Raw genomic sequence first — 13053 nt, 5'->3', positions numbered from 1 at the left:
CAAAGATTTCAGTATAAAGAAAAATCAATGTATCTTATAACTAGAAGTTAAAATGTAGCTCCTACAAATGGCATAAACAATACAATTTAAAATATACATGCTGATTATATAACCAAGAAAAAAAAAAAGATAAACTTATATTAGTTAGGGATAAAGTGATCCTTTATCTGATGCTACTGAAGTTACTTGAAAATTTTAACTTGCACTGTTTGGCTGGTGGTAGAGAAAAATTGAATTCACTGCATTAATTTTACATCATGCTCTTCAGTGACAAGAAGCTTAGATCAAACAGTCAACTTGGAATTTCCTTCGAGAATTAAAGTAACATCTACCCTGACATTGCTCATGTTTTGATGTGCCTGCTCTGGTTTGCTCCCTTCCCTGGTTCAGCCCTTGGCTGCTGGAGAAACGCCCAGCATACGTCTTTGAACCAAAGAGTGAAGTATTTTTGGCTCTGCAACAAATTTCAGTCTTTATACTGACTGCAAAAATATGCCAACCAATTCGCCAGAGAAGCTACAAAATGTCATAAGGCTGGAACAAAAAGAGAAGGAGCTTCGCTTTGGATATTTACTATGATTTAGGGTTAAATAAAGTGGAACAGGCCGAAGAGAAATCCAATGACTGTGCTAAATCAAGTATCTACCTATGACCATTACATCTTCAAATTATTAAATGTTCTCTCTGAGGTAACGGGTTTACACTGCTGACCCAGTCACTCTAGGCAAACTTTCAATTCCACCTGAGCTACAACCTCTGTCATTAATGACAGTTTTGTGACATGTGGAATTCATTACATCTTCTCTAGATTCTCCTTTAACTCTATACATCCTTATTATATGCAAAAGAAACAGATGATCAGTATCAGTTTAGTTCAGTTGCTCAGTCGTGTCTGACTCTTTGCAACACCATGGATGCAGCACATCAGGCCTCCCTGTCCATCACCAACTCCCAGAGTCTACCCAAACCCATGTCCACTGAGTCGGTGATGCCATCCAACCATCTCATCCTCTGTCGTCCCCTTCTCCTCTTGCCTTCAATCCTTCCCAGCATCACAGTCTTTTCAAGTAAGTCAACTCTTCGCATCAGGTGGACAAAGTATTGGAGTTTCAGCTTCAACATCAGTCCTTCCAATAAGTATTTAGGACTGATTTCCTTTAGGACGGACTGGCTGGATCTCCTTGCAGTCCAAGGGACTCTCAAGAGTCTTCTCCAACACCACAGTTCAAAAGTATCAATTCTTCGACACTCAACTTTCTTTATAGAAACAGATGTTAGGTAGACAGAAAATAAAGCCTGAGACATTTTATCTATGTGAATGACACTGAATTTAGGAGTTTGATCTGTAAACTGGTAATAAAAACATCAATTCAGTGGGTCTCTAAGAAGAGGAAATAAGATAATGCAAAAACACTTTGTGAATCGTCAAGTCCTACTACAAATTATCATGACTCTGTGGACTTTTAAATTACTATCAATCCTAAAAAGATTAAATTATCACTGAAAGTTTCAGAGTAGAATAAGACCCAAACAACTGAAGAGAAAAAAAGAAACATTTTTTTTCTTTATCCAAAAACAAAGTTACTTAATAGCCAAATGAAACAACTCATTCAAAATTCCTCAATCCGTTACTTTCTACACCTAACTCCATCAGATCACAAGAGGGAGAAAGTGTTTACTGAACAGCAAAACCTTTGCTCTGTGAAGCAGAGCCACTTAATTACACAACAGCAATCACTGGTCACAACTATGTTAAATTATTGTCAACAGTGGGATTGGCATTTTTGCAGAGACAGCCCGTGAGATGTCATACAGTAATATTTGTTTTACTCACACAGTCATGTTCTTTGAATCCAATTAACTAGCTCAAAAAACTGAGTAATTCCTATTTATTCATCTTCTGATGAAAATGACTTTTCAGAAAAATATAATTTATGCTAGCACCTAAAAAAATCCACCACCTTAGTGCATTAAGTCCCAACTATGCACGTGGCTGTTAACATTACAGGGTTTGTAATACCTACAAGTGGAGAAAGCTCTAAGATTGCAGAGGAGTGTCGGCGAAAGATACTTTCATCAAAAAGCCAGATTTATGACATCCCCATCTGTGAAGAGAGGCTGAGGGGCACATGTTCTACCCCAAGCCCAGACTCGCATGTCACTTACAGCAATGGGGAGGCACACGACACACAGTGTCAATGGATAAATGGCAAAGGGTACTTATCTGGGATCCTTATGCAGATCAACATGAGATCTGAGAATTCTGCTCCCGAGGTAAGGCATTTCCTAGACTAGGACTGGCCTTGGGAGACAGCTCCCTGAATAGCAGAGGAAACCAAATCCCACAGCTTCAACTGATGTTTCCCCAAACATGGAGTAGTTATTGCTCTCCAGCATTAACAACACTAAATCTCAAGTGAAAACGTATTCCCTTCCTAAATCTCCTTTACTTTTTGTGATAACATCACGCCACTCTGTGGATGACACTTGCCTAAAACGTAGTAGTCTCCCTCTAACTAAGGCAGCAGGCCTCGGGGCTCAGTGCTGGTCCTGGCAAGAGTAGCAACAAAGAACTGAATCTTTTCACACACAGCACCTATGGCAAAGGACATCAGTTTTCCCACTGATGACTCTAGTGAGGTTTTCTTTGTGAAAGATTTAAATAGAAGTGGTTTGATTTTAAGAAAAAAAAAATTAAATGGAAGTAAATAAATCATAAAGAGGGAACAACTGGGGAAAAGGTGGCCACAGTCCATGTACTCGGACTCGGGGCCGAGCCACAAGGTGAAAAAGTGGGTCAGCCTAACTCATATGAGGCAAAATACTTCGGCAGCTGACATTCGAGCAGGGCTTCCATTAATTATAGAGATGCTAAACAGACAACCTGTCCAAGCTGAATTAACATCACTCATGTATTTCACCTAGGTAGGATCAGCCCATGTCTGCCTAAGACAGGTTGACAGAAGTTATGGTATTCTTCACAAGCAAATTCAAATAGAAGCGGCAGGGTGCAAAGCAGTGCAGCACACAGCCTCTCAGAATCACCTACAAAGCTCCTTCAGCACAGAACCCCAGAGGCCCCCTGCAAGTCATCAGTTGACCCTACCTGTTCAGATCCATAGTAAATGTATATAAATGGGAATACACAGTTTATGCTATTCAGGAGCCAATTTAGGGCCAACACACTTACTATGAACGAAAGTATCTACTCAGATCCCCAACCTGGCTAACACAACCTCAAAAGAAAGGTGTTTCTGGCCACAGGGAATGTCATCATCTTAGTCCTCTTTCATACTTAAGGTTTCAGAGGCAATTACTGCAAGATTTCCAGGACATGATACAAAAAGTTAAAAATCAGTTTAAAAAAAGCAGGGGCCTCCTCTCATGCCATCCTTGCTAGACTCAACAAATCTCTGAGCGCCGATCTGCGTCAGTCCCTATGCCAAGCACGGGAATACAAAGCAGCAGCCCCATGGAGGGAGGGGATTGGCTGTGAACACAACACATCCTGGCCAGCCCTTGGGTCACAATCAGCCGAGGGAGCCGTGTGGAATGCAGACCCCTAGGTCCTCTCTCTGGCTCCTCCCAGACCGCCAGTCTGCAGTGGGTAGGAGGAAGGGGCCACTTAGGCAGCTCCCCTTTGATTTGGAAGCCCAAGAGGTTTTGGATCCACTGATTCAACTGTATGTTGAAAATCTGAAATTAGCAGTAAGAAACATCTCACTCCTAAAAATACTGAATAACTAAACAGAAGTACGAGGCAGCTGGGACTATTTCAAAACATTAAAACAACAACTAGAAAGCATGGTATTACTATACAGTTTCCAAGAGAGTCATCTATACGACAAGAGTGATCAGACTACAAAATGGAAATGCTAGAATGACACTACAGTCACTCACCATCACAGACCCAGTAGAAATCCTGGTGAATGGCAGCTCGGCTAGCAAAAAAGTACAGACACAACATTGCGGGTGTGGCTCCAGACCAGTGCAATATAGTGAACACTTAGTAGAGCAAGTGACACAAATCCTTTGGTTTCCCAATACTTAAAGTTATGTTTGTGTCATACTGTAGCTTATTAAGTGTGCAAAAGCATTATGACTTAAAAGAACTGGAGTGGGTTGCCATTTCCTTCTTCAGGGGATCTTCCCGACCCAGGGATTGAACCCAGGTTTCCTGCATTGCAGACAGATTCTTTACCAGCTGAGTTACCAGGGAAGAACATACATACTTTAGTTAAAAAAAAAAAAAAAAAACTTTCTAAAGAGCTTCCCTCATAGCTCAGCTGGTGAAGAATCTGCCTGCAATGCAGGAAACCTGGGTTTGATCCCTGGGTTGGGAAGATCCTCTGGAGAAGGGAAAGGCTACCCACTCCAGTATTCGGGCCTGGAGAATTCCATGGAATGTATAGTCCATAGGGTCACAAAGAGTCGGACACCACTGAGCGACTTCCACTTTGTTTCTAAAAACGCTAACCATCATATGAGACTTTAGCAAGTTGAAGCAGCAACAAAAATCAATGATCAAAAATCACAATAACACAGTAACAATAAAAAAGTCTGAAATGTTTCAAGAATTCACAAAATGTGACAGAGACATGAAGCCAGTAGATGCTGTTGGAAAAATGGAGTCAAGGAGTTTGCTTGACACAGAGTTGCTCCCAACTTTCAGTCTGTAAAAGACACACTCTCTGTGAAGAACAATAAATCAAAATGCAAGAAGTGAGGTATGTCTGCAGGTCTCTCACTATTTTGGATAACAACCTGCTCACAAATTCAGAATAACATTATCAACATGAACTGAGTGATAAGCCGTGCTGCTACTGTAGCTTCCTCCCTGTCACTGCCAGACAGCAGTGGTTTTAAAGGAACTGTCTGCTGAATTTTATAGCAACTGCTCATTTGTTCATAAAAGTCACAGATGAGTATCAGTAAGCCATGAATTCACAGAAGACTGCCCAAACATCTTCACCTAGTTCATCAGAAGATAAGACAGTAGAATCTCTCTTTTGGCAGGTGCCAGTTCTTCCCAATACAGTGATAAACAGCTTGCAATGGCTACTTAGAAATTTCTTGAATTTCAAAAACAGGTTTTGCTTTTAACTCTGGAAAATAAACATGTAGCAACAGGCCTTCTAGAATTACAGCAAAGGAGAATGGGTTGCAAATACTTCTTTCTGCTAAAACCCCTCACCCCAAAGACAGAAGACACAGTGGCAACACTGGGAATGGTTCTTGGTCCTGGCCCCCTGACCACCTCTCTTTTTCCAGATGAGTGAGCTATCACCCCTGAACTAGGCCAGGGACATCACATGGTGCCTTCCTCCACTTGATGAAGTTTCCCCCAGGCCCATACACCTAACCATCTCCAAACCTCCTGTTTATTCCATCAGCCTTCCCTTGGCTGCTGACCCCAAAGAGGAACCTCCTTCTACATTTCCCAGCTGAATCCCTCTGTCAGCACCTGGCCCTCTTCTTTCCACCAGAGAGCCTCTTGCCTCTTACAGCTTGAATAGCTCCCTTGCCACTAGAGGGACCAAAGCCCCCACCCAGTGGCCTGTGTCAGCTGCACTTCCTGCCTGCCTTCAGAAGGCACTGGAATATGTACTGAGTCTTGCATTCACACCACCCCTTCTTCTACTTTGGAAGTCAGCACAATTCCTTTGTCACTGAACACGTATCTTATTAGAAGATGCTATGTATGCTACAGACGGATAGAGAAAAAGAGAAGAAATATGATTTCAAGACACTCCCCCTCCCCTACCTCACCCCCAATATACAGACATTCATTCTATGAGACACAGAAGAAGATAAAGAAAATCATCTCCAAGAAACGTGCTGTAACTGTGTGAAGTGCTTCTGGAAGAGGGGACCAAGAGGGCCTCCTCCTGACTAGGGAAGGCCTGGAAGAAGGAACATCTCTAAGTGGGCTTGATGCAAACAGTAGCTGTTTTCACACTGCATCACTAAGCCAAACCACTTAGGTGTTAAAAACCCTGCAACAGGTTCCCACTGACATAGCAAGCCCGGGGTGTCTGATGGCACTGAATCTCTCTGAGCAGCCCCAGCCTTGCCCTGGCACACAGCTCTTCCCCACGGGGTACATCAGCTCCGGCCAATGGAGACTCTGTGGAATACATTCCAGACAGCCTGGAATTTCCTGCCTCCGCGTTTGCTCCCATCAGCCCTGTGGCCAACCTGGCGCCACCAAATATGGCTGTGCAGTGCACAAACTGTGCTACTGTGAAGGCCCTGTCCATCCCCATCAAAACACACCCCATTTTAGAGGATCGTAGGTGATTTTTTAAATATTTTCTGCATTTTCCACAATGGACATGTATTCCACACCTAAAAACTGACGGGGACAAGTTGCACATGGGAAAAACAATGCATCCTACTCTTCGGAATAGCCTGATGTGAAGAAGGCTATTTCCTTTAAGAAGCCTACCCCGAGTTATAGCGGAAGGAGCAATCTGCGCTCCTTCTTCTTAAGGTTTTGGACTGCTGTGTGAGTTCCGACACACATCTTTCTGTACCCACAGCGGCACCTCCCCTCTCTCGCAGACCTGTCAAGTGTCAGGTATGCACAAGGGGCTACACGACACTGCTGCACTTCATCCTCTCTGGGAACCAATGAGGTTGCTATCACTGTCCCCACATTATAAACAAGAAGCTCAGGTTGGAAAACTTGCTCAAGGCGAACAACTAACCTATGGTTCTTGCAAGTTTAGATGTAAATCCAGTCTGGTCTGGCTTCAAAACCCATAACTCCAAAGCACTGGGCAACTGGCTAACTGTCTTTTCCAATACCAGCCACTTGCGGAGTCTTAAGCAGGGAGACCATATCTTATTCAGCTTGGTGCTCACTCTGGTGCCTACTCTGGGGCCTCATCCAGAAGAGAAAACTCAAAGGACCTTTTTATGATTACAGAAAAGATTCCTTGGGGGAAAATGGTGGGATTTGTGATCGTGAAGGTGTGACTTCGAACAACGGCAGCCCAGCCCAACAGAAAGCCCTGCAGGTTCCAAGCTGGACTGTGCCTCCGGCCCTGCTGCTCCCATAGCCTTACTCTGGGGTCATCTTCACCTCTGAACTCTCTCCTGCTTGCACCCTCTTCTCACAGTCTGCCCTAGCGAGAGAGATGGTCCTGGGTTCTTCCCTTACAGAAGCCTTCCAGTGCCCCCAGGCAGCTTCCTCCTCGGGCCTACAAGCCTGTACATGAACAAGGGCCCCACCCAGAAGGCTGACTCCCGTGTCTCTACCTCCCTCACTAACTTTACGAGCCTTCTGCAGGTCTGCGCACTGGCGCTCCCCTCTGTCGCACACTTTTATTCCAGATCCCTGCATGGGTGACCCCCTCTCATTGCTTAGGGCTCGGGTCACCAGGATCACTGCCTTAGAGGCCTTGCTTAAACAGAAAGACCCTGTTGCTATTCTCTGTCTCAAGTCTATGTTTGTAGCTGTGAGGACAACAATGAAACAACTTGCAGTTATTAAAAAAAAAAAAATACGTCCAGTTTTGCCTTTCTCTCCAGCGAGATTTTGAACCCCGTGGAGGTAGAAATGATAACCACATCCCCATGCCTGAAACAAGGTGAGCACTCAAATACTTCTGAGTTGCTACTGACTCTAACTGGGTATAAAATTAAACTTTATGATCAGAATTTTTTTTTTTTTTTTTTTACCAGTATGACAATGCAAAACAACCTTATTTGGAGTCTCCCATGATTGACACCCAGTTAACAACAGGCCTGGAGTCTCACAGCCCAGGGAAGGCTCAGAGGTTCGTGAAACCCCTGAAGTCACAATGCCTCATTTTAAGTACATGCACATTTTGATGGGGGAAGACAGCATAGTTCCACCATTTTCACAAATTAGAACATCAGACAGATTTAGAACTACTGAACTTGGACATTTCAAAATCACATTTCTTTCAAAAAGAGCCATGTCTCTATACTCTGTATCTATATATAATTTTACCACCCACTAAATTCACAACCATGGTATCTAGAAGAAAACAAATATTTCACTCCACTGATGCAGTATTTCAATAAAGATTTTATGAAATATGTTTTTCCCCTAATTTTAATAAAAATCAGAAAAATGCACATTCCTTTCAAGAAAATTCAGAAAACACCTAACATCTGATAGGCATTAACCCATTCAATGAATTAAAAACCTACTTCCTGACAGAGGGGAGGAGTAGTATACCCCACCCTTGCTGTCACAGCCTAATCCTGCTCTACCTTTTTACCCTCTAATAATGATTTTTAAATGGTTAAGCACTTACCGTAATGTGATTGAAATGCCTGTGGTTTGACAACCTGATTACAGTCGTTACACACCACCAAGTAGAAATCATCGTGGGCTGGACAGAGACCAAATATTGGCATGTCTGCAATAAAGACAGAGAGCATCACTCACTCACGTGGTTCTCATTAATAGGAAACCATCTGGGGTGGTGATGTTCCTAAAAAAGCTGCCTTATGATAAAGTGCACAGGATAAAAGTTATTCCAGTTTAAAAGTAACTGATGTGATGCACCATGACTATGAAGAGAGAAATCAAATCAGGCTTACAGAAACACCATTATAAAGGGTTAAAATAAAATGCACAAGAAATCATTAGTATGAGGTAAAACAGACCAATGTATTAAAATACGATCCATGAATCCCCTCACACAATAAAGCAACTTCAGGAGAAGTCTAATAAGGGTTATGAGGAAGACTCTGTAACCACAGAAAATGTCTAGGAATTCACAAAGCAGTACCATCTAATGGTTTTATTTAACTATGCATTCTATTCCAGCCATCAAGTCTCCGAGTTCTACGGAACAGTTAATAAAGGAAGCAGAGGTTTCCCTTAGAGGAAAATTGCTGGTTTCGTCAATATGTAATACAAAGAAAACTATTTTCATACTTTTTTTTTCTGGTCACAACTAACCTCCAGTCCTTTTGTTTACATACTGATGCCACTGGAGAGAAAGAACTTCAGTACAAGCATAACACTGCAAACATTAATCTCAGTTCAGTTACTGGAACAGGGCAAAATACAAGTTGGATTTTTTTATAGTGAGAACTTAAACATAAAACTAGTCTACCTGCATATATATGTAAATTGAAAGTACACTAATTGATACTTGATAACACACGGTTAACCAAAAAATCCTAACTGCAGACAATTAATAAAAATTGCAACAACCAAGGGAACAGAGCGAACATTTCAAATCCAGAATCTTAACTCTTTTAAATATTTCAGAATTGGTATTTTACACTAGATGCACTACTTAGAATATCTGCAATGAACGGATAATTAGCACATTTCAATTGGGCAAATTTTTTAGTAGACCAAATACCAAGTTTAAAGGGAGGGAAAAGATCTAAAAAGCTGATTAGCATCTGCTTTCTTTCCTGTAAGATTTAATTTCACCCTTTTCCACCCTGGGTGAACTGGGTGGTTTTAAAGGAAACAGAAAATGCCCTGAGGTGATGTAAAGTGATGATAATCTCTAAAATATCAAATTCCTGATCTAATATCTTCACCTGGCTATAGCTCAGATTTTCTTAGACAGTTTCTATTTGCACTGAACTACACAGATAGCCTTTGAATCTGAAACATACCAGGGAGGGACACGATTCTGGGATGCAGGAGCAGCACCAAACACGTTCTTCATGCTATGATCTCATTTTACCCTTGCAATTACTAAGGCAGATACCATTATAACCCTGCTGTGGAGAGGAGGAAACTGATTCATAGAAAGGTGAATACTTTGTCTAAGTCAATACCTGAGATTTCATTCTGACTCATAACAGTGGCTTGAATTTGGTCCCTTTAAGACCAGAGGAATACGATTTCTAGAAATTCTTTCCAGATGCCAACTCCAATAAGTTGACTGTCAGGGCTGAACACCTTTGACCATATAAACTGAGAGAAGAACATAAGAAGGTTCTAACAGATTGCTGATTTCTGTGACTAAGTTTAACAATTTCATGACAAGAGCCAAACGGTGTGCTATTTTCCTCGAAAGCAAGCCCACACTGAGTTAAAAATAGCGCACGTGGGAGAGGGGAGAGGTGAAATCCATGCAGTGATCCACATGTAATAAGCTACTTTCCATGGCTACATTTGACATGACATTTCATTAAAAAAAAAATTAGATTAGTAGTTTACCTTAGGTTCCATATACCCATAGGTTAAATGACTCTGATTCAGGACAATTAAGATGGAAAAGCTGAATTACAGAAATGGCATAACATTCATAACTTACAGCTAAGAAATATGAAATGTCTATAAATATAAATTCAATAGTTTCATTAATGAAATCAACTTAATTAGTTTTATTAATTAAACAGTAGCTAAAGCATTAAATTAAGTGATCTCGCCCACCCTGGCACTCTGTGATGACCTAAAGGGATGAGATGGTGGGGGTGGGGGGTGGAAGGGAGGCTCTAGAGGGAGGGGATATATACATCTATATATATATATATATATATATATATATATAAAATTATGGCTGATTTGCACTGTTGCATGGCAGAAACCAACACAGCAATGTAAAGCAATTATCCTCCAATTAAAAAAAAATAAGTGATTTCAGTTGAGACTGAATTCAGTTTAGACTTGGGCCTCTGTGATGTGCCTGGTTTGCGTGGTGCCTCACAGCACTCTATGTCAAGCTATGTGTATACGATAATGTCACTTTGCCAGAGAAGCAGATACTGCTGGGAATTAGCCCCCACCTCTTTATAAATAAGGCAATTGTAAAAAAAAAAAAAAATACAAAAACTGTATCCATCCTTTCAAATAATAAGAATGTGACTGGCCACAATGAGGCTTATGTAGAAAACTGCTCTTTTTCTGTTCTGATTCCTTTCATCCTTTTGTGAGACTCGGAAACACTAATAAAACTAAGAGAGTAAGGGGTCATCCTGTGAGCACCAGGAATCTATACTTCTGCAAAAAGTTCAGTTTCTTCAATAACTTACAATTTTTTGCAACTGATGATGACAATAATGATGATAATCATATGGAATTTACTGAGAGACTACTATGTGGTAAGTTCTGAACTAAGCACTTTTTATAAGGTGTATCCTACAATAGGAGCCTAATTTTACTAATGGAGACAAGAACATGTGTAGTGTCACCCAGCAAGAAAGTACAACCAGGACTCAAACTTAGGTTTGCACCATCTCTGAAATCAGTTCTTCAGCTCTTAGTAGCACGTCACATCTCCCTAAAAAGCCAGCATGTGTACGCATGTGCACTCACACAATCCCCGTGGAAATGATGGTACCCTGAAGTACACTTCATGCTACCCTATGAAACCAAGTTCCTGTGAGAAGAACCCAAAGCAACTTGACTTTTGAACCTAAAGCAACTTGAATTTTAGCTTTCTAAATTCTTCCAGATATCCATATTTAGACGTAAACTAGGAGATACAAAATAATTTAAATGTCTTCTTCAGGGGGAAAAAAAGGAGTTCTATATCCTTTTTCTGCACTGAGACATTCCAGAGGCCTTAGCAACAGGAACAGCGTGTGGAATGTTGTGGTAACAGAGAAAATGAAATAATTTTTGTGAGAAACAGTTTCCCAATACTTTTAAAGTGTAAGTTCACAATCAGCCATCTATAAGTTAACATATGGAACTTGCCCAAATGCAAGAAGGAAAAAAAAAAAAAAAAAAGCTTCATTTATGACAGAAATCTAGAAAGAGTTCCTATCAAGCTAAACTGAGTTCCTATTGAGTTAAAAAAAAAAAAGTTTACAAAACAGTCTTTAAATACACAAGTTAAATCATTATATGAAATACAATAAAAAGTTTTAAAACCGTACTTGATCCCATGGACTCTGACCTAATTTGAAAGAATGGATTTTATTGTGTGTAGGTCCGAAATTTTTCTCAGAATTCAGGTCATCCCAACCTTCCAATTAGTGAGTGGCCCGGCACCCACATCTAGGCCATCATGTATCAACCCTTGGAGACCCCAGGCCAGCAAAGCAGGAAGGACTGGGTCCAGTTCCACGGACGCGTGAGCAGAGCCTCCCCAGTCCTGTGCAGAATAACGGCCCTCTGACCAAAGCCAGTCCTGACCAGTTACTTCGGTGCTGCCGCCCTCCCTGGAGGACTGCGCTCAACGACCAAATGGACGCTGCAGCCAAACACTGCACCTTTGCAGTCCCCTGCGCGCCTCCCCTCTCCCACGCACCCGGACTTCCACATGCCAACAACGCCCACATTTCTGTCTCTAGCCCAGACGGCTCCTGAGCTCTGTCTAGACTCACATATATCCAACTGCCTCCCAGACACCGCCATCTGGATGCCTTTCATACATCTCCGATCAAACGAGCACGTCCAAGAGAGCAGTGCTTCCCACCCTGCCTGTCTCCCACCCCCCACCCCAAGATCATGCCCGTTTTGTGTCAATGACCCTTCTCATCTTCGGAAGCTACACCCCGGACATTGCCCCTGACGCCTCTTTCCCTCATATCACCAGCAGGTCCGGTCACTCTACTGCCGCTGGCCACTTCTCTCCCTTGTTTAGGCCCCACTGTAAAGCCTGCCCCCAGCACCTTTCCTGAGCACCGTGGAAGACATCTCCCATACGGCTGACAATCCCTTCCACATGGGTGCCTGAGTAAATCTGACACTCTCCAACAGATCATGTGACGACTGTTAAAATTTCCCAAGAAACTTCCACTCCTACGGAATAAAATCCCAGCCTTTACCATAACCCTCAAGGCATGGCCAGAGGTTTATCCTCCCCGCTCTCCACTCCCTGTCCCCTCAGCCCCTGGCCCTCTCTGCTCCAGGCACACTGACCTCCATTCTCTCCTTCTAAAGCTTTTTCTCTGCCAGGCGCTGCCCTTGCTCTTCACATGATGCCTGGTGCATTCTCACACATCAGAGCTCAGCCCAGCTGTCATCTCTTTACAGGGCTATCTCCAGCCCCTCCCCAACCACGCTCAGTCACAGGCCTTGTAAGCAGAGTGGCTAACAGTGTGGGCCACTCCCCAGCACTCTGAATCCAATGTGATCTTGGGAAAGTTCCC

At 42.4% G+C, this 13053-nt stretch overlaps 1 protein-coding gene across 3 annotated transcripts in view; it reads right to left on the bottom strand.

The window, feature by feature from the left end:
* ATXN7 (ataxin 7) overlaps nt 1–13053 on the bottom strand; it is a 134070-nt gene that overhangs the window by 41227 nt on the left and 79790 nt on the right. For all 3 annotated transcript variants that reach the window (XM_027523259.1, XM_027523260.1, XM_027523258.1), the window contains one exon: nt 8292–8396. In XM_027523259.1, coding sequence (XP_027379060.1) covers nt 8292–8396 — 105 coding nt within the window. The remainder of the gene's footprint in view (nt 1–8291; nt 8397–13053) is intronic.

This window comes from Bos indicus x Bos taurus, chromosome 22, assembly GCF_003369695.1.
Source record: "Bos indicus x Bos taurus breed Angus x Brahman F1 hybrid chromosome 22, Bos_hybrid_MaternalHap_v2.0, whole genome shotgun sequence".
In the NCBI taxonomy this organism is placed as follows: domain Eukaryota; kingdom Metazoa; phylum Chordata; class Mammalia; order Artiodactyla; family Bovidae; genus Bos; species Bos indicus x Bos taurus.
Note: the sequence above shows the minus strand (reverse complement) of the source record. Positions and strands in the feature narration are given on the sequence as shown.